The 20,111-nt window shown below is 37.7% G+C and overlaps 2 protein-coding genes across 6 annotated transcripts in view; one reads left to right on the top strand and one right to left on the bottom strand.

Moving 5' to 3' along the window:
• The window catches only part of DYNC2LI1 (dynein cytoplasmic 2 light intermediate chain 1), a 42,871-nt gene that overhangs the window by 20,413 nt on the left and 2,347 nt on the right, over window positions 1-20,111 (top strand). The window contains exons 6-13 of one of the 2 annotated variants that reach the window (XM_073897785.1): window positions 1,504-1,690; window positions 2,615-2,683; window positions 3,308-3,385; window positions 6,796-6,872; window positions 7,443-7,513; window positions 10,389-10,486; window positions 10,872-10,964; window positions 18,856-18,964. In XM_073897785.1, coding sequence (XP_073753886.1) covers window positions 1,504-1,690; window positions 2,615-2,683; window positions 3,308-3,385; window positions 6,796-6,872; window positions 7,443-7,513; window positions 10,389-10,486; window positions 10,872-10,964; window positions 18,856-18,918 — 736 coding nt within the window. In that variant the 3' untranslated portion in view covers window positions 18,919-18,964. Of the gene's footprint in view, window positions 1-1,503; window positions 1,691-2,614; window positions 2,684-3,307; window positions 3,386-6,795; window positions 6,873-7,442; window positions 7,514-10,388; window positions 10,487-10,871; window positions 10,965-18,855; window positions 19,157-20,111 lie in introns of those variants that run through there. The other variant, XM_025868757.2, reaches the window with a different exon arrangement.
• The window catches only part of ABCG5 (ATP binding cassette subfamily G member 5), a 47,069-nt gene continuing 37,965 nt past the window's right edge, over window positions 11,008-20,111 (bottom strand). For all 4 annotated transcript variants that reach the window (XM_073897782.1, XM_073897783.1, XM_025868756.2 and 1 more), the window contains 3 exons: window positions 17,502-17,611; window positions 17,106-17,408; window positions 11,008-11,836 (listed from right to left, as the gene is read on the bottom strand). The gene's annotated coding sequence lies outside the window, so the exon portion shown is untranslated. The remainder of the gene's footprint in view (window positions 11,837-17,105; window positions 17,409-17,501; window positions 17,612-20,111) is intronic.

Below are 20,111 nucleotides of genomic sequence, written 5' to 3'. Positions count from 1 at the left end.
TAAGTGTACAGGTTAGTGGCGTTGTGTATATTCTATTGTTGTGCAGCCATCACCACCATCCATCTCCAGAATTTTGTCAGCCTCCCCAACTGCTGAAACTCTATCCCCAGGAAACACTGACTCCCTGCAGCCCCCTTCCCCAGCCCTTGGCAGCCAGCTACCTTTATACGTGCTGTTTCGGTGAATCTGACTGTTCTGGGGACCTCCTATTCATGAAGTCATGTGGTACTTGGCCTTTGAGTCTGGCTGCTTTCACGTCCCAGAAGGTCTTCGGGGTTCACCCATGTTGTAGCTAGCACATGTCAGAATTTCCTTCCATTCAGATTCTACTGGGTGTGTCTAGCACATTTTGTTGATGCATTCATCCATGGATGGGTATTTGGGTCATTCCCACCTTTTGGCTGTTGTGAATAGTGCTCTCTGAGCGCTGGTGTATAGATACATGTTCAAGTCCCTGATTTCAGATACTCTCGGAAGTGGAACTGTTGGATCATACGGTAATTCTCTGTTTAATTTTTTTGAGGAACCAGCATACTGTTGAACACAGTAGGAATTTCACATTTTACATTCTCACCAGCAATGCTCAAGGATTCCAATTTCTGTTTCCTTACCAACACTTGTTATTGGTGTTTTTATTCTGTTTTTGTCTTATCATAGCGATCCTGATGAGTGTGAAGTGACATCTCATTGTGGTTTTGATTTGCATTTCTGTAAGGATTCGGGATATTGGGCATCTTTTCATACGTTAATGGCCACGTTTATATATTCTTTGGAGAAATGTCTGTTGGAGTCCTTTACCCGTTTTTCAGTCTGTTATTGCTGAGTTTGATTTATGTTTGACTGACGTGAACACAACGTACGCATTCATGTGGCGACGGCAGGGGTGTGTGTGGTGGTCAGGGGTGCGCGTTCAGGGAGGCCCCGTGGTGGAGCAGAAAGTCCTGTGGCTCTGGATCTACACCTCTCCAGTTTACTACTTATACAAACCTGTGCCTCAGACTTCTGATCCAGAAGACGGACAACGCAGACACCTTTTAGGAAGGGCTGTCGCCGAGACGGAATAAGCGAGGCGGTCCCCTGCCCCGGGGCTGTCGGTGCGTCTGCTCTCCTTCACCTCATCCTTGTGTTAGTGCCATGCGCTCACTATTCCCTTCCCTTCTCTGGAGGACACGGTGAACTTGGATCTAATCACCACATTGTTGTACCCGATTGCTTGCAGATTATCTGAACTGGATTATTTTTAGTAGAAACAAAACCTTCAGTGCCACTACTGGTTGTGACACTTAAATATCACAAGGGAAAAGTGCTGGAATTAATAAGGCTATAACTTTGGCTGTGTGTGTGTGTGTGTGTGTGTGTGTGTGTGTGTGTGTGTTAGAAAAGTGCTATGTTTTATTTGATCCTTAAGCTACAGTGTTATTCTTAGATAATAAATTTCAGTATAATAAGGTTTCAAAACAATTATTTTGAAGTCTTTTTTAAGAAATATTTTTATTTTTTTAGGACATTTTCTATTGTTCTTGTTTTGGATCTTTCAAAACCCAATGACCTTTGGCCCACCATGGAAAATCTGTTGCAAGCCACAAAAAACCATGTAGATAAAATGATAATGAAACTGGGGAAGACAAATTCTAAAGCAGCGTCTGAAATGAGACAGAAGATATGGAGTAATATGCAGAAGAACCATCCAGTGAGTTGCTGTTGGGATTATTCCTAGAATCCTTAGCCCCATACATAGTTAAAGATAACATCACAAACAACTTCCTTAGAGTTTTATGCATGATTTGAAATGATGAACTTGTTCACTGGAAAATTATAGCAATTTAATAAAACCTCAGTGAGAGCAAAACAAGGAAAAAGACTTCTCATGTCTTCTTGTTAGACATCCACTGTGATTGTTATGGCATATTATACCAATCAAAAGAAACAGAGTTTTGAAGTAGTAGTTTGATATTGATTTTATAATCGCTGTTAAATGAACATAAAAAACTGGACTGTACAAAAGTCACCTGGCAAAGAGCAGATGAAGCTACAAATTTAAGCCACAAGTAGAGTTTTCACAGTCTTATTGTCAGTCTGTATTTTACGTTCATTTAGTGTCTGTCACATATTCAGTTATCTTTTGATCATCTGACAACTAATGAAATTATAAAGTTGCAACGATGGTAACACAAGTCTCTAAATACAACCATGAATATCATTTTCTAGAAAATCTGCAGCAGTATCGTACGTTGCCCAGGCTTTATAGGAATGTGTTTTACATAGGGAATACCAGGATGAAACTGATAGCTTATGGTTCCCATCTGTGCAGTGTGGATGCTATGGCAACAAAAGAGAATACCAAATAGTAAATAACAAAAACAGGCAGATGACATGTTATTTAAGAAAACAGGACAGAATATAACAAATAAATATGGTAATTTAGGGAATTGCCATTTCTAGTTTTATACTTGAGAAATATAACAAGTGAAAGTTAAAAATTGGGACAACCTTTATGTCAAGCAAACAAAGTCAACATCTATGAAAAGACGAAAATGGTATATTTTTAGAAGTAAATAGAATTTGCTGAATACATAGTACTAAATAATAATAAAGCAATGAAATATGTTAACAGGATCGTGAATTAGTCGACCCATTTCTAATACCTCTGGTCATAATTGGAAGTAAATACGATATTTTTCAGGTAAGCTTTTCCACTTCTAGTTAAGGTGGTTGTTTATGCATAGCCAGGCTTTATGGGAGAGGAAGAAAGATAATAGTGAAATAAGAAAAATGACTCTGGGGGGAGAGGTCAAGGAGTCACACACCTTAAAGATTTTGGAAAAGACGACATAGCGGGGAAAGACAAAATACGTAAAGAACAATACATACAGTGGAGTGGGGATAAGGCAGTCGAATGGGGATAAGGCAGATTGAGAACTGAATCTTTCACCCAGTCACTGAGGGATAGGGCTGACTTCCCAACTTTCAAATTGAAGAAAGTAGAAAATTGTTTTCTTATCTTTGTTTGTCAGAGAATCCCTGGGGTATTCCACACTATAAAATGTGTGCTTACATCTAAATTCTATTGAACTAAGTGTTTAAACAAAAAAAGAGCTGATGGCTGTAGTTCTAGAAGGCTTCAGCTACTGTCCAACTCTCTCTAGAAACAAGCATCAAGGTCATGGAATCCTACTCCATAGGGTATGTTCCCCCCCCAGAAAAGAAAGAAAGAAATCATGTATTTCTACACTTAGTAATTTGCACCTTCCTGCTACAGATATTTAATTTTCTCAACTTTTTTCTTTTTAAAAATATATTTCTTCAGGATTTTGACTCTGAGAAGAGAAAGGTTATATGCAAGACCCTTCGATTTGTTGCACATTATCATGGAGCATCATTAATGGTTCGTACATTTCCTATCCTTTGGCTTGAGTGGACAGCACCAAATTTATAAAGATTAGCAATTTGATGCACAGTTATAAATACTAATGTTTTTACTAGTACACATAATCCCTTCCTTCCCTTTCCTGCTGCTCCCAAATCCTCTTGTTACAGAGTGTTTGATAATGTATTTCTAGAACGGACTCTGCTAGATGTCTTCAGAGCCAATTGCTTATGTCCATAAACCCCAGTCAGAATCTCAAGCAGATTCCCTGCTGAGCATGGAGCCTGACTTGGGGCTAGATCTCATGATCTGAAGATCATATCCCGAGCCAAAATCAAGAGTCAGATGCTCAACTGAGCCACCCAGGCACCCCCCCAAGCCCCAGTCTTAAAGAGATAATCTGGCTATTTATTCATTTTAATTTCCCCTCAAGAATTAGAATCTGTCTTCTCTTAAGAGAAAAGGGGGGGGAACCCTTTAACAATATGTTCTTTTTTTAAACTTAAAAAAAAAAAAAAACACTTGTTGCAGTTAAAACCATGAACTTGAGAGTCCTGGTGCCTGGGTTCGAATCTCATGACAGCCATTTACCAGATGTGTGATCTCAGACAGGCCATGTCATCTCACTCAAGCCCCAGTCTCCTCCAGGGTAAAATGGACAAAACCAGTGCCTTCTTCATAGGGTTGTTGTAAGGATAAGTGGGAGATTAAGGTGATGTGCTCACCACAGGGTCTGAAACAAAGTGTTCCTTAATCAATGTTGCTTATAACTGTTATCCTTACCTTCCACAGCAGGAACAAAGGATAAAGGATATTCTTAAATGCAATAAAATATAAAAGTACTTTTATTTAAGAGAAATACTATCTTCCCATTTGAATGGTTTCTTTTTCCTGGTACATGAAAGTGCTCAGAGGAAGCTGGAGACAACACGGTCTAGTCCCTGGCCTTCATGGCTAGGATATTATGACTAAAAGTGATGAATATGATCTATATTTAAATTTTTTTACTTCTGAATACTCCAAATAAATTGCATTGTGTTTTTCTAAAAATCAGTACCTTTTACATTTATACTGTATCTACTTATATATTAAATTGACAGAGTGCTTTGGAAATACTTTTTTTACTGTTTCAAAAAGACATGGGGAGTTTAAAATGAATGTATCCAGGATATAGAAGCAAAGACCATGAATCTTGTAGTTTCTTATTTTTACCACAAGATAAAGCCCCACAGTTAGTTCTGGTTACTTAGCTGAGGGAAATCCCTATGTTTCTTTAGGAACAGATCACATTTGATGATCAGTCAGGGTCTAGTCTGGTCTTATGTATACAAATTTTAGATCAACTCAGGCAGGTCTAGAAGGCCCTACAAGATCAGGGTCTTCTAGGGAATAGATTTGAGAAAGGCTTCATCTCAGCTTTCAGCAAGCTAGAGGGATGAGTTTGAGTTAGAGGAGCCCTTCTGGACCAGGAGAACCATAAAGGTTGTCCTAACTTCCCAGACCAAGAAGAGCGCAGCCAAAGTTACAAAGCCCCGTCTTTCTATTTCACTTCCGGTTTTCCCCTGCCCCCCCGTTCAAGAGAGACAGTTCGGGGCTGCCTGACAAGGTTGATGGATACTCAACAGTTTTTTTTTTTTAAAGATTTTATTTATTTATTTGACAGAGAGAGAGAGCACAAGTAGGCAGAGTGGCAGGCAGATGGAAAGGGAGAAACAGGCTCTCCGCTGAGCAGGGAGCCGGATGTGGGGCTCGATCCCAAGACTCCAGGATCATGACCTGAGCCGAAGGCAGCCGCTTAACGGACTGAGCCACCCAGGCGCCCCTCAACAGTGTTTTTTTTTTTTTTTTTAGCCCTTTAGTTGAGCCTTTCTAATTTAGACAAGAAAATGGATTCACTATTATGAGCAATCTAATGAAGTTAATAAAAATAAAAATAGAACTGATAGGGGAGTCTGGGTGGCTCAGTCCGTTAAGCGTCTGCCTTCCGCTCAGGTCATGATCCCAGGGTCCTGAGATCGAACTCCACGTTGGGCTCCCTGCTCAGCGGGGAGCCTGTGGCTCCCCCTGCTTGTGCTCTGTCAAATAAAATCTTAAAACAAACAAACAAAACACTGATAAGCAGGACCAGATTCAGTGGAGAGCTGCCAGGATGGTATGAGACTTAAAAATGTGATATATGAGGAGTATAAAATTATGTTCTGTCGTCTAGAATGTGGTAATGCTCTAAATATTCGAAGGATTGTTCCATGGAAAAAGGATCAGGTATTAGATATTCTTTGCGCTCTCAGAGTCAAGAACAAGGAATCAATAGAGCAGAGTTTAGCTCAAAATAAGAAAGAACTTTCTAATACTACCATTATCTGAAAATGGAATGAGTTGCTTTGGGAGATAATGAGTTCCCACTGAGTTTATCCAAGCAGAAGCTCTACAGCTATTTGTGGAGGATGTTTCAAGGCAGCTGATGCCCTTCTATAAAATACATTTGTGATGAGGTATTTTCCTTTCCACATAGGGAACATAAATAATAATAGTAATAAAGTTGTGTTTTAAAAATTCAATTATTTTATATTTTTAAATTTGTTCAAAAGTTTTAAAAATGTTTGTTTTGAAAAGTCAATGTATTAAATTTTATATATTTACATGAGTAAATACTTTGCCTGGGAACCTGTCCTTAATCCAGAATGAATCTTATCCTGAAAATTGACTTGCCTTATAAAATTACTTTTCATTTTGGTTCAAGGTTGTTTTTCCCACTTTTATACATCTTAGCCATTCTGATTTGGCTGAGAAACTTTTGATATTTCCAAAAATCAAATCTAGTCTTAAAAGATTTGTGGGGTAATCACGTGTCCTGATGTTCACCTGAGGTCTCAGCTTAATTATTAATAGTACCCACCCCCTTTCATTCCCTGAAGTCTGGTTATGGTCACCCTCCTTACATACCACCACTGAGAATGCTTAGTAGCTACTTTGCAAGCTCAAGGGCAATTCTGAAGAGAAGTTAAAAGATCTTTTTAATGAGTATCAGTATTGTTGGACTAGTCTGTAGCTTCCCTGCTGGCTTTTTGGAAGACAGTAATATGTTCGTGGATGGAAAAGTTATTTATGATATATACCTCCTATTTTCTACCAGCCAGACTGCTTTTGGGAAGTAATTATGTTCCATATGTGGGAGCAGCTGAAATGATTAGTGCATACACACGTCCCTTTAATATCATGCACTCAATGAAGTTCGAAGAATGAGCTAAAACAAATATGAGATAATTTTCCTTTATTCAGGTTTCTGTCTGCTCAGAAGAATAGTTCTATGGGCAAATAAGTAATAATTCTGTCTGCAATTTGTACTTGTTCAAAGGCATTATTTATTTTACCTGTTTCTGTGATTTATAAAAGCAGAGTATATAACTTATTCTGATCTTTTTTTTTAGTTTACCAGTAAATCAGAAGCTCTATTACTAAAAATACGTGGAGTTATCAACCAGTTAGCATTTGGTATTGACAAAAGGTACTGATAAACTATCTTTTTTTTGCCAATAATAATCTCATCTGATTATTGTTCTCATCTAATTATTGTTTGTTCATAAGAAAGTGCCCCCAAATGGTTATTCTTAGGGAAATAGTTTCATAGTATTTCCTGTTTCTTGTATTTAAATATTTCTCAAATTTTATAACTAAAATGTTATATAACAGTCTGAGACTAGAATAAAATACTATTACAGCTATTTCACTGATTTCTTTGACTTCTCTCATGTTAGTAGCTTTCCCTGTATTATCATTTTCTTATATTGATTAGAAATTGATCATTGTAGTATGTATATTTTTCTTAATCTTGCTACTTTTCCTGGTTTTCATTTAAAGTAATTTGGGTCTGTCACTTTTTTTCCCTATAAAATACTTTATTAATGCCAGACTTTAATTTTTGAAAAAGCTTAAATAGATATTCACTCATTCATTTGGGGACAGTGCTCTTTCACCAGTGGCTACATGTAAAACTTGGCTCTTGTATTTACAGTAGAGCATGGCAGGATATTCGATTGCTAAACTAAATTAGACTCTTTTTTTCTTATCCATGTAGCAAATCAATATGTGTGGATCAGAATAAACCACTGTTTATCACAGCAGGATTGGATTCTTTAAGTCAAATAGGTTGGTGAACTTATTAAGATTGTTCAATTTTTTAATTGCTTATTGATTTCACCCTATCCCGTGTTCACTCCATCTCCAACATACCATTTCTGATTTCATTATCATTGCTGTTATTTCTTATGTATTTCTTTGTATACACAGTATTGATGCAACATGCATCACATTGACATATTTGTGATGGAAGGAATGTTGCCACATAAGAGACAGATTTCGGATCTCTATTTCACTAAAAAATTTTGCACGTATTTCCTTTCCCTCACTGATTTCCAGGTACTTTTAAATTTTAGCTTGTTGGGTTTAGAAGAAAACCAGAAGCACAGAGTGGTCAGGAAAGTGAAAGCTATATATCATGGGCAGTGATGAAAAATACAAGATTCAAGTGTGATGGAATAAACCAAAAAAGAACAGTTGTACTAATTATGTATGCTTTAATTCTTCATTATGAAAATAGTTTGCTTCAGATAATGGGATGTATTTCCTAAACTTACAGACTTTTAGGCTCATGAAGCAAAAAGAATTTTAAGGGTTTATATAATCAAGCTCCTTATCTTTTTGGGGCCTAGCAACTCTTTCTACTCGGGGACTAACAAAGTTTGGTTTTAACGCTCTAGTAGATAGTTTTTTTTATTTCCCGTCCATCATTACTCTTACATGCTAAAGTTGACTGGACTTCAAATGTAGATCTTTGTAATGAGATTACAGATTGAATTGGAATGAAAAGAATAGAGGTGGTTAATGAGTGATCCCAAAGACTGGTTTTTATAATTAACACCGACTTAATTTCATTAGCTATGAGAATCACTGTGTATACTGATAGATAATGCCCCTGTAAGTAGTTGGACGTCAAAAAAGGAATGAGAAACTGAAATTAAAAATCATGGAGCTTAGACCTCATCAAAATTAAAAACTTTTGCTCTTGAAAGTCCATTTGAAAAGGATAAAAAGACATACTACATGCTGGGAGAAAATATTTTCAACTGCATATCTGACAAAGGACTATTATCTAGAATATATAAAGAACTTAACAGTAAAAAAATCCTGTTAGAAAATAGGCAAAATACATGAGCAGACATTTCACCAAAGAGGATATACAAATGGAAAATAAGCATATGAAAAGATGGTTAATATCTCTAATCATTAGGGAAATGCAAATGGAAACCACAATGAGTTCATCAGAATAGCTAACCAAAAAAAGTGACAACACCAAATGCTGACAAGAATATGGAGAAACTGGATACTCCTACATTGCTGGTAGGAATGTAAAATGATACAGCCACTCTTGAACACAGTTTGACAGCTTTTTATAAAACTAAACATGTACTACCATATGACCTAGAAATTGCATTATTGGACATTTATCTTAGAAATTAAAACTTATGTTCACATAAAAATCTGTACACAAATGTTCGCGGTGGCTTCATTTGTAATAGCCCCAAACTAGAAACAATGAGATGTTGTTTAAAACTCTCTACTATGGTATGGTACATCCATACCATAGAATACTACTCAGCAATAAAACGGAACAAACTATTGATAACACACAGTAACTTGGATGAAGATCACCAAGGAATTATACTGAGTGAAAAAAAAAGCCAATCAGAAAAGGTTATATATGCTACGATTCTATTTATGTAAAATTTTTGTGATGAAAATATTTCAGAAGTGGAGGAAAGATTAATAGTTATCAGAGGTTAGGGACAGGACCGTACACAGGGAAGTAGGAGGGGAAATTGGGAAGAGGTGGTGTGGGTATAAAAGGGCAAGGCAAGGGATCCTTGAGACAATGGCACTGTGCAGTATCTTGATGGTGGATACATTTACCTACAAAGTGATAAAATTGTATAGAAGTTAATACACACAGACACACACAAACGAGGACAAGTAAAAAACTTGGGAGAGCTGAATAAGATTGGTGGATTGCATCACTGTCTTTCCCACCAGAGTGATAAGGAGGTCCTGAAAGATCAACATTGTAAATGCTAGAATAGAAAGAATGAGAAATCTCAGATTATAGACAAATTGCCAGGACGTGGCATTTTTTCAAATTAATTTTCATATTAAAGTACACAATCAGTACATAAAGACATTCTCATTATAAAATGTTAAAATAGTACATATAAGATTTCCAGACTATTTTCTATACATGTGAATGCGATATAGAAAAAACTACTTGTTTGAACATAATTGTCTCATTCTATAGCTATTGTTTTGAAAGTTTCCCTTTCTACTCAATACGTCTTGGCGGTTTTTCCATATTAATGCTGCAGCTAGTTCTATTTGGTATTTTGACTGCTGCAGGGTTACAGAGCATGGCTGTGCATAGTAATTTAGTTCACTACAGCTTACTGATGGACAGTTTAGTTGTGGCCAGTTTTTCACTAATACAAATGAAATGATGCTGCAGTGTGAAATCATTAATACCTGTGTGCAGGTGTTTCCAGATTAAACACCAAAAATTGGGGTTTCTGGGTAAGAGCATATAACCTTTTTCCATATTTGCATGGCAGTTAGTAGTGCCACATTCCCCTCTGAATTAGTTGTCCCAATTTGCACTTTAGTGAGTAGCACGTAAGAGTGTTTCCTTACAAATTCATAAACACATGAGAATATCAAACCTGCTATTTTCACCGGGTGGCAATGTAAGTATGAGGAAAGAGTATCACAACTGACTCATTACTCTGTCTCCTCTTCCTCTGGTGCTAGAACCTGTGGCCTTGCTACACTGGGCTGGGGTAAATTTTAAGAGTGGCTATATTAGGGAGAAGGGAAATGAATGATCTAGGATTTGTATCTTTCTAAGTGTTATCTGTTTTATTGAGACAGTTTGTCAAGTTTTAATCAGTGCAGTCATTTGGTGTACAATTTCCAATTTTAGGATCTCCTCCTGTTCCTGATAATGACATTGGAAAGCTTCATGCCCATTCACCAATGGAGTTGTGGAAAAAAGTGTATGAAAGGGTCTTTCCACCAAAGGTAAAGATTTCTAATTCTTTTAAAGCAAGAATGTTTAGCATTATTCAGCTGTTATTAGGAAATGTTCCAATGAGCCTATTATGATTACTTTGTTTTCTATTCTGGCATGCTCAAAAATTGTGTGCCAAAAATCTATTGTACACAAGGCACTGTGGGTTTTAAAAGATGAGCAAGACACAGCTCTTCAAATTCAGCTCCCAGGCTATTGGCAAAGTGGGAGACAGCAGCTGGACAGAGAGGGAGGGAGCGGGCCTGGTGCTATCTGAAATGGGCCTCAGCAGTGATGATAAAACCTCAAAAGACCATAGAGAGTCTGGCTGAGGCAGATGGTAGTTGTTGACTGTTTGGGGGTACGGGCATGAAATGACTTGAACTGTAATTTCAGAGTATCGACATGCTGAAAGATACCAAGGACCCTGCAAGAGACCCTCAGTACGCTGAAAGTGAAGTTGATGAAATGAGAATTCAGAAGGATCAGGTAGTATCCTCAACATTTATTTTATCTCATCTTGAGTTTTATCACAAAATACCTCTAGAATTCCATAGATTTTTCTCAATGTATTTAATTTTTTTTTTACTTTCAAAATTATTGAAGGGGCGCACCTGGCTGGCTCGGTTGGTAGAATGTGCAACTCTTGGTATTTGCAGTCATGAGTTCGAGCCCCATGCTGGGTGTAGAGATTAAAAATAAAATCTTAAAAAAAAAACTGAAATAATACATCTTTACTATATAAAAAAAAAATTCTGATGTGCATGAAGAAGGACTTTAAATCATTCCACCACCCAGAGATGACATAATGTTCACATATCCTCTTTGGGTTTTCCAGTTTACTTTATGTTGAAGATGGGTAGTTCTTACCTTGGTGCTAGGGAGACCATTTCACAATATTCTTTTGTCTGTGGGATTATTTAAATGGTTTTGTTTTTTGTTAGACTATTCAGACATACTTAAACTCTTCTTGTACCTGAAAAATTCAGGACTACCCAGTCTGAAAGTGTGCAAACACAGGATCTCTCAGGAGAATGGTTAAAAATGGAGACTGTGTTCCACATATGCCCAGCTAGTGCCATTTGTGATAGAGTAAGTCTGATGTAAGAATGCAAAAGCTGGCAAATTCATCATGACCTGATACTTAAAATTTTCCCGGATCTCTAAAACTAGACAATGTGCAGAACCCAAATTTACAGCAAGCACTATAAATTGAATGCCCCGACAGCCTCTGGGGTGGGATTTGTAGAGCTGTGTCACTTGGGCCGTCACACTGCTGCAAGGGTAACCTGAACACAGCCATCCACGGGAGCAGGAACTAGGATATTTTTCTCAGCACTAGCCTTTCACCTTCAGGGGCCCTAAAATAAGAAAACAAAACATCCTATTTAAACACAGTCCAGAAGACTTTTGAAAACTATGTCATGAATATTTAGAGGGTTTTGTTGCTGTAGCAAAGTGAGAGGCGTGTTGTAGAAATAGATGGCCTCACATAACCTTTATTATGTGTGCAGCTTAGCTAAAGATTAGTTGGAAGCCATCCCTGAATTAATATTTACCGAGGAGTCAATGACTGCCATTGTTTGATAAGAGTATGTGTTTATATTGCATAGTGACCCTTTTTATTACACTTACATACACAGGTATTATGAAAGGGCTGGGGTGTTTTTCAGCATCGTGACTTTTCACATTCAAATCCGTCTTCCCTTACTGACCTAAAACTGTAGGAATTTGGAGCGGAACTGGAAAGCAACCCCACAATAACTACCATTCTTCACTATTAACACAGCCTATGAAAGAATTCATCTGCATTATGTGAAAATCTAGCCAGTTGTCTATAGCTCTTCACATTGCTTTTTTAAATTATTTATTTATTTATTTGAGAGAGAGAAGACAGAGAGAGTGAGCAGGGGTAGAGGAAGAGGGAGAAAGAGACTCCCCACTGAGCAGGGACCCCGACACGGGGCTGGAGTCCTGGAATCATGATTTGAGCTGAAGGCAGCCTCTTAACCAACTGAGCCACCCAGGTGCCCCTCTTTTTGATCTCTTAATATCATTATTGCCACATAACACACTTCCATAATTACATAAAAGTGTGTCCTTACTTAAAAATCTGTAAATGCTTAGAGAAGCCCATTCTGTGTGCCATTTGTCTGCATACCTTTAACCCAGATACTTTGGATTCTGGTGCTTCTTGGGAGGACAGAGGACGTCCTGTTTCATTTAAATATAATAGTTGCATATGAGTGGAGGGCTTGCCTGAGTCTGAGACCACATGTGATCCCCCCCTCTCGATTCCCTCCCCATCTTCAAGCCCCATTATTAGTGGCTTAAATAATCATCAGGGGAAAAAAAACAAAAACAAAGTTTGGGGCGTTTAAGCTTTGGCAGTGAAATTAGAGCATGTCACTTCTAAGGTGAAGAGGCTCACTCATGAGTTCCATTCGGTTCCTCCAACTCTGGAGCCACTGAAAAGGCTCAGGTCATATAGAATCATTAGGCAAGAAGGATGTGTCCATCCCTGGGCCCCAGAAGAACTGTGTTTGAACCACATTTCTATTAATTCTGCTGGTGCCATGGAGGCACCAAGCCCCCTCCAAATTCTATAACACCTATTTTAAAGTCCTTGGTAGTAAAATGTGTCATTTATAGTTGTCCAGACTCCTTGCTCCCCATCTCCACAGCTGCGTGTAGATCCTCACAGGGGACTGAAATCAGTCCTCACATGTTTAAGGATCAGCCTTAAGGCCCCTTTCACCTTTCCTGAAGACTGTCTTTGCTTAATTAGCTCTCTCTTCTCTACTCAGTTCTTTTTTTTGCCAGACTTCACATGGACACCAGAAAATACTTCCTCATAGAGTATCTTGGTTATCGGCAGAAAGTGAGAGGTTGACTACTACTTTGCCAATTCGGATGCCTTTTATTTCTTTTTGTTGTCTGATTGCTGAGGCTAGGACTTCTAGGACTATGTTGAACAGCAGTGGACATCCCTGACGTATCCCTGACCTTAGGGGAAAAGCTCTCAGCTTTTCCCCATTGAGAAGGATATTCGCTGTGGGTTTTTCATAGATGGCTTTTATGATGTTGAGGTATGTACCCTCTATCCCTACAGTGTGAAGAGTTTAATCAAGAAAGGATACTGTACTTTGTCAAATGCTTTTTCTGCATCTATTGAGAGGATCATATGGTTCTTGTCCTTTCTTTTACTTATGTAGTGTATCACATTGATTCATTTGCAGATGTTGAACCACCCTTGCAGCCCAGGAATAAATCCCACTTGGACGTGGTGAATAATCCTTTTAATGTACTGTTGGATCCTATTGGCTAGTATCTTGGTGAGAATTTTTGCATCCATGTTCATCAGGGATATTAGTCTGTAATTTTCCTTTTTGGTGGGGTCTTTGGTTTAGATCAAGGTAATACTGGCCTCATAGAAAGAGTTTGGAAGTTTTCTTTACATTTCGATTTTTTGAAACAGCTTCAGAAGAATAGGTATGAATTCTTCTTTAAATGTTTGGTAGAATTCCCCTGGGAAGCCACATGGCCCTGGACTCTTGTTTGCTGGAAGATTTTTGATTACTGCTTCAATTTTTCTATTTCTATTTTCTATTTCTTCCTTTCTTCAGTTTTGGTAGTTTTTATGTCTTTAGTAGGAATGCATCCATTTCTTCCAGATTGCCTAATTTGTTGGCATATAGTTGCTCATAATATGTTCTTATAATTGTATTTCTTTGGTTTGGTTGTGATCTCTTCTCTTTCATTCATGATTTTATTTATTTGGGTCCTTTCTCTATTCTTTTTGATAAGTCTGGCCAGGGTTTTATCAATCTTATTAGTTCTTTCAAAAAACTAGCTCTTAGTTTCGTTGATCTGTTCTACCGTTCTTTTGGTTTCTATTTCACTGATGTCTGCTCTACTCTTTATACTCTATGTGGAAAACCCAAAAGACTCCACCCCAAAATTGCCAGAACTCATATATGAATTCAGCAAAGTGGCAGGATATAAAATCAATGCACAGAACAATGAGACAGAAGAAAGAGAAATTAAGGAGTTGATCCCACTTACAACTGCACCCAAAACTATAAGACACCTAGGAATAAACCTAACCAAAGAGGCAAAGGATCTGTACTCAGGAAACTATAGAACACTAATGAAAGAAACTGAGGAAGACACAAAGAAATGGAAAACGTTCATGCTCATGGATTGGAAGAACAAATATTGTGAAAATGTCTATGGCTAGTTAGAGCAATCTACACATTCAATGAAGTCCCTATCAAAAAAAATACCATAAATTTTTTTTCACAAAACTGGAACAAATAATTCTAAAATTTGTATGGAACCAGAAAAGACCCCTAACAGCCAGAGGAATGTTGAAAAAGAAAAGCAAAACTGGTGACATCACAATTCTGGACTTCAAGCTCTATTACAAAGCTGTCATCGTCAAGATAGGATGGTACTGGCACAAAAACAGACACACAGATCAATGGAACAGAACAGAGAGCCCAGAAATGGACCCTCAACTCTATGGTCAACTTATCTTCGACAAAGCAGGAAATATCCAATGGAAAAAAGTCTCTTCAACAAACGGTGTTGGGAAAATTGGACAGCCACATGCAGAAGAATGAAACTGGACCATTTCTTTACACCATACACAAAAATAGACTTAAAATGAGTGAAAGACCTAAATGTGAGACATGAGTCCCTCAAAATCCTTGAGGAGAACACAGGCAGCAACCTCTTCCACCTCGGCTGCAGCAACTTCTGGCTAGACACATTTCCAAAGGCAAGGGAAGCAAGGGCAAAAATGAACTTACTGGGACTTCATCAAGATAAAAAGCTTTTGCACAGCAAAGGAAACAGTCAACAAAACCAAAAGACAGCTGACAGAATGGGAGAAGATACTTGCAAACGACATGGAAGATAAAGGGCTAGTATCCAAAATCTATAAAGAATTTATCAAACTCAACACCCAAAGAACAAATAATCCAAGAAATGGGCAGAAGACATGAAAAACATTTCTGCAGACAAGACATCCAAATGGCCAACAGACACATGAAAAAGTGCTCAACATCACTCGACACCAGGGAACTACAAATCAAAACCTCAATGAGTTACCACCTCACACCAGTCAGAATGGCTAAAATTAACAAGTCAGGGAATGACAGATGTTGGCGAGGATGTGGAGAAAGGGGAACCCTTCTACAATGTTGGTGGGAATGCAAGCTGGTGCAACCACTCTCGAAAATAGTATGAGGTTCCTCAAAAAGTTGAAAATAGAGCTACCCTACGACCCAGCAATTGCACTCCTGGGTATTTATCCCAAAGATACAAATGTAGGGATCCGAAGGGGCAGCTGCACCCCAATGTTTATAGCAGCAATATCCACAATAGCCAAACTGTGGAAAGAGCCAAGATGTCCATCAACAGATGAATGGATAAAGAAGATGTGGTATATATACACAATGGAATATTATGCAGCCATCAAAAAATTGAAATCTTGCCATTTGCAACGACATGGATGGAACTGGAAGGTATTATGCTGAGCGAAATCAGCCAATCAGAGAAAGACAATTATCATATGATCTCACTGATATGTGGAATTTAAGAAACAAGGCAGGGGATCATAGTGGGGAGAGAGGAAAAATATGAAACAAGATGAAACCAGAGAGGGAGACAAACCGTAAGAGACTCTTAATCATAGGAAACAAACTGAGGTTTTCTGGAGGGGAGAGGGGTGGAGGGATGGGGTACTGGGTGATGGACACTGGGGAAGGTATGTGTTGTAATGAGCACTGGGTATTATATAAGACTGATGAATCACAGACCTGTACCCTTGAAGCAAATAATACATTACATGTTAATTGAATTTAAAAAAAATACTGCCTCAGTTTTTGCTTTTAAAAGCCCTCTAGTTTTTTTTTTTTTTATTCTCCTTTTAAAAAAATTCCAGTGTAGTTCACATACAGTTTCAGGTGTACAATATAGCAGTTCACCAATTCTCTGCATTACTCAGTGCTCATTAGAAGTGTACTCGTATTCCCCGTCACCCATTTTACCCATCCTCCCACCCACCTCCCCTCTGATGACTATCAGTTTTTCTCTAAAGTTGAATCTGTTTTTTTTTCCTTTCCTCATTTGTTTCTTAAATTACACATGAGTGAAATCATATGGTAACTGTCTCTGACTTATTTCACTCAGCCTAACACCCTATAAATTCATTCATGTTGTTGCAAGTGGCAAGATCTCATTTTTATGGCTGAGTAATATTCCATTGTGTGTATATACCACATCTTTTTTTATCCCTTCATCTATCAGTGGACACTTAGGTTGCTCCCAAAATTTAAAAAGCCCTCTAGGTTTAAAGCATTCCTGATTTTAAGGGGACATACGTATATAGAAAGCACTTAGTGAACGCTTCTACCTCTTTTCTATATTTTTATTGCCAAAGAAAGAAAAAAAAAAAAAGAACAAGGAAAAGGTTTGGGTAAACAATATTTTTAAGCTCTTCTTGGCCAGCCACACATACCTATTTTGAATTTGTTTTCAAAAATCAACTTGTCTATAATCCCTAAGCCTATAATTTAAACACAACACACACTGATTTACATGTTTAGGGAAAAATGTTCTTACCGTCCTTTATCGAAGATGCTGTTTCAAGTGTTTTAAGACTGTGGTCCACCTACGATCGAAAACTTTAGAAGTTCTTAAGAGGCAAGGTGGAAACCTTTCTTCGTTTTGCATTCACTTTTAAAATGGCTCTCTAAAGCAATCATGAAGAATTACAGTGTAAAGAAAATCCTCTTGGGATGCCTGGGTGGCTCAGTCGGTTAAGCATCTGCCTTCAGCTTGGGTCGTGATCCCAGGGTCCTGGGATTGAGTCCTGCATCGGGCTCCTTGCTCAGCGGGGAGCCTGCTTCTCCCTCTGCTTGTGCTCTGTCAAATAAATAAAATGTTTAAAAAAAAGAAAAAGAAAATCCTCTTGCTTGCTTTTCCTTTAGAGAATTAAATCATATTATTTTGACTAACCACGACAGGAGTATTGAAGGTTTAGTGGTCGTGGTGAGTTCGGTATCACATCACTCATTCTTTGTGACATGGCCTGTGTGACCAGCCCTGTTCTTCTCTCAGTTTGCTCTCTGCAGAAGGGAGATATCTTTAGCAAAGACTCTCAAAGCAATGTCCTCACCCTTATCATTGGTAAAAATAATACAGTGCTTCCAATTAAAAGATAACTACTGTTTATTCTTTATGACTTAATAGTCTTTGAAACCCTATGTGGCAGATGACTGGTGAACTGAATTAACTTCATTTCCAATCTGGAAAGACTACTTTGGAGTTATTACATAAAAACTCTTCCAAAGTCTGTCTTCAGTTTTAAAACTTCTAACATTTAAACTTAAGTAACTTGAGTATAGATATAGACAATCCACAATTTTTCAGAAAATGAGAATGGAATTTTCTTTTCATAGCAACTGTGAACTTGTTACGTTAACCAAAGAACAGTGATTGCCTTATCTTGCAGAGTAACCACTTTCTGCTTATCTGAAATAATATACTTTGTACAGTTATTGATATACTGAACAACATGTAAGAAGCCAGGAGGTAATCCCCTTTGATAATCCCTTTGTATATGAATCATCTCATGCAGGGTTTCCACCCATGTTAGAATTTATGAATTGTAAAAGTAACATATACTCATTATGAAAAACAACCCTCAAAAGATATAGAAGTCTATAAAATAGAAAGTGGGAGTCATCCCGTCCTTTCTCCACCCTTTTTCTTCTTGTGGCACATATCCCGCTATTTCTGCTGGCTGCCCATGAACCCCTTGTGAACGAGCGCTGATGTCTTTAATAATGTCCTTACTGAGAGACAGCCAAGTTGTTTCCAGTCCTGCCCTGGGATACACAGTGAATATCCTTCTATTTATATCCTTGCGCTCTTCTCTATTACTCTATGAGACACATTTTGAAAGGCACAATCACTGGGTCAAAAGAATATATACATTTTAAATACTGATAATTTGACAACTTCAACCCAGTTTTGGCAAGAGTTGAACAGGAAACAAAAATATCACTTTTAAATAAAGCATGACAAATGTATTTTAAGAGTTAAAAGAATTTGTACATATATGTATTATATAATTTTATCTTTAATAAGTGCATTTCTAAGTGTTATTTAGGCTACACAGCAACTCTGAAGACTACATTTCTAGAAAATAAATCCTAATTATAAGAATTTACAGAATAATTGTCAAGAAATTTTGAGGATGATAATACCATAAAGGATGTACTGTCATACCTAAAAAATGCTAAGGCAGTTTTAAGGTGCCTAGTTTAATTTTTAAGTTTTTTTCTTAAGTAACATATTTTTGTTTTAGGAACTGGAACAATATAAAAGAAGTTCTTCCAAGTCTTGGAAACAAATTGAGTTTGATTCTTGAACCTAATTCACCTATAGTGTACTTATTTCTTCTTTCCCAAATACAAGTAAGTTTATTTTATTAATTAGCTATAATGGTAGCAAGTGAAGGAAGCTAAGATGTGTATTTGTTAAAGGAAAAGTGGCATTTGTTGTATTAGTGCAAGTCTCTGGATACTTTTAAGTCTTTTAAGAGGGGAAAAAGTTGTGTAATTACATACAGTATTTTTTAAAATAAAAAATATTCTACCATTCTCTAATATGTTTAGTGTATACTTATTTCAGCATTTATAAGTTTCTGCTTATATCATCTTGCTGCCTCTGTCCAATAAATAAAATCTTTGAAAAAATAAAACAAAATGCACATTCCTGAGTCCCCACACCCAGAGATCCTGAATCAGTGGGTCTGGAATGGGGTACAGTAATCTGCATACAGTAATCTGCACCTCTGATGATTCTGACATATTTATTTTGAGTATAACTTTTTTAAGATTTTATTTATTTGACAAACACAGCGAAAGGGAACACAAGCAGGGGGAGTGTGAGAGGGAGAAGCAGGCTTCCCGCTGAATCCCAGGACCCTGTGATCATGACCTGAGGCGAAGGCAGACGCCTAACAACTGAGCAACCCAGGCGCCCCACTGAATATAACTTTTTTTTTTTAAAAGATTTTATTTATCTGTGAGAGAGAAAGTGAGTGGGAAGGGTAGAGGGAGAAGCAGACTCCCCACTGAGCAGGGAGCCCTATGTGGGACTCGATCCCAGGACCCTGAGATCGCGAACTGAGCCGAAGGCAGACGCTTAACACCTGAGCCACCCAGGCGCCCAGTATAACTTTTTGAAGAACATGTAAATTTAAGGATATATTCTATCAATAAGCAGGCCAAAACTTCATGAATTGGTAATACTGAAAGATCATTTCCAAGGGGAAATAGCTTTTAAGAAACCTTCTCGATCCTATGAATTTGTGTACCTGCTAGCCAAGTTCGATCTGGAGTAAGCTTAACTGTCATTGATCAAGAAAGTCATTTCTGTGTTCTTCCATTTCCATTACAAAATATGTTCACTCTAATAAACCATACACCCAGCTTCAAATAAGCACACTTACGAAACCCAAGAACACCAAAATTGACGAGTGGTATCTGAGTGGAAAGCAAACTACCTGATCACTGCACAATGAAGTAATAAGACTTCATAAACTACTTGGGGCGCCTG

The sequence above is a fragment of the Callorhinus ursinus genome, unplaced genomic scaffold (assembly GCF_003265705.2).
Source record: "Callorhinus ursinus isolate GAN/ISIS: 27379988/994484 unplaced genomic scaffold, GSC_fseal_2.0 scaffold10, whole genome shotgun sequence".
In the NCBI taxonomy this organism is placed as follows: Eukaryota; Metazoa; Chordata; class Mammalia; order Carnivora; family Otariidae; genus Callorhinus; species Callorhinus ursinus.
This window is presented reverse-complemented; position numbering and strand designations above follow the sequence as displayed.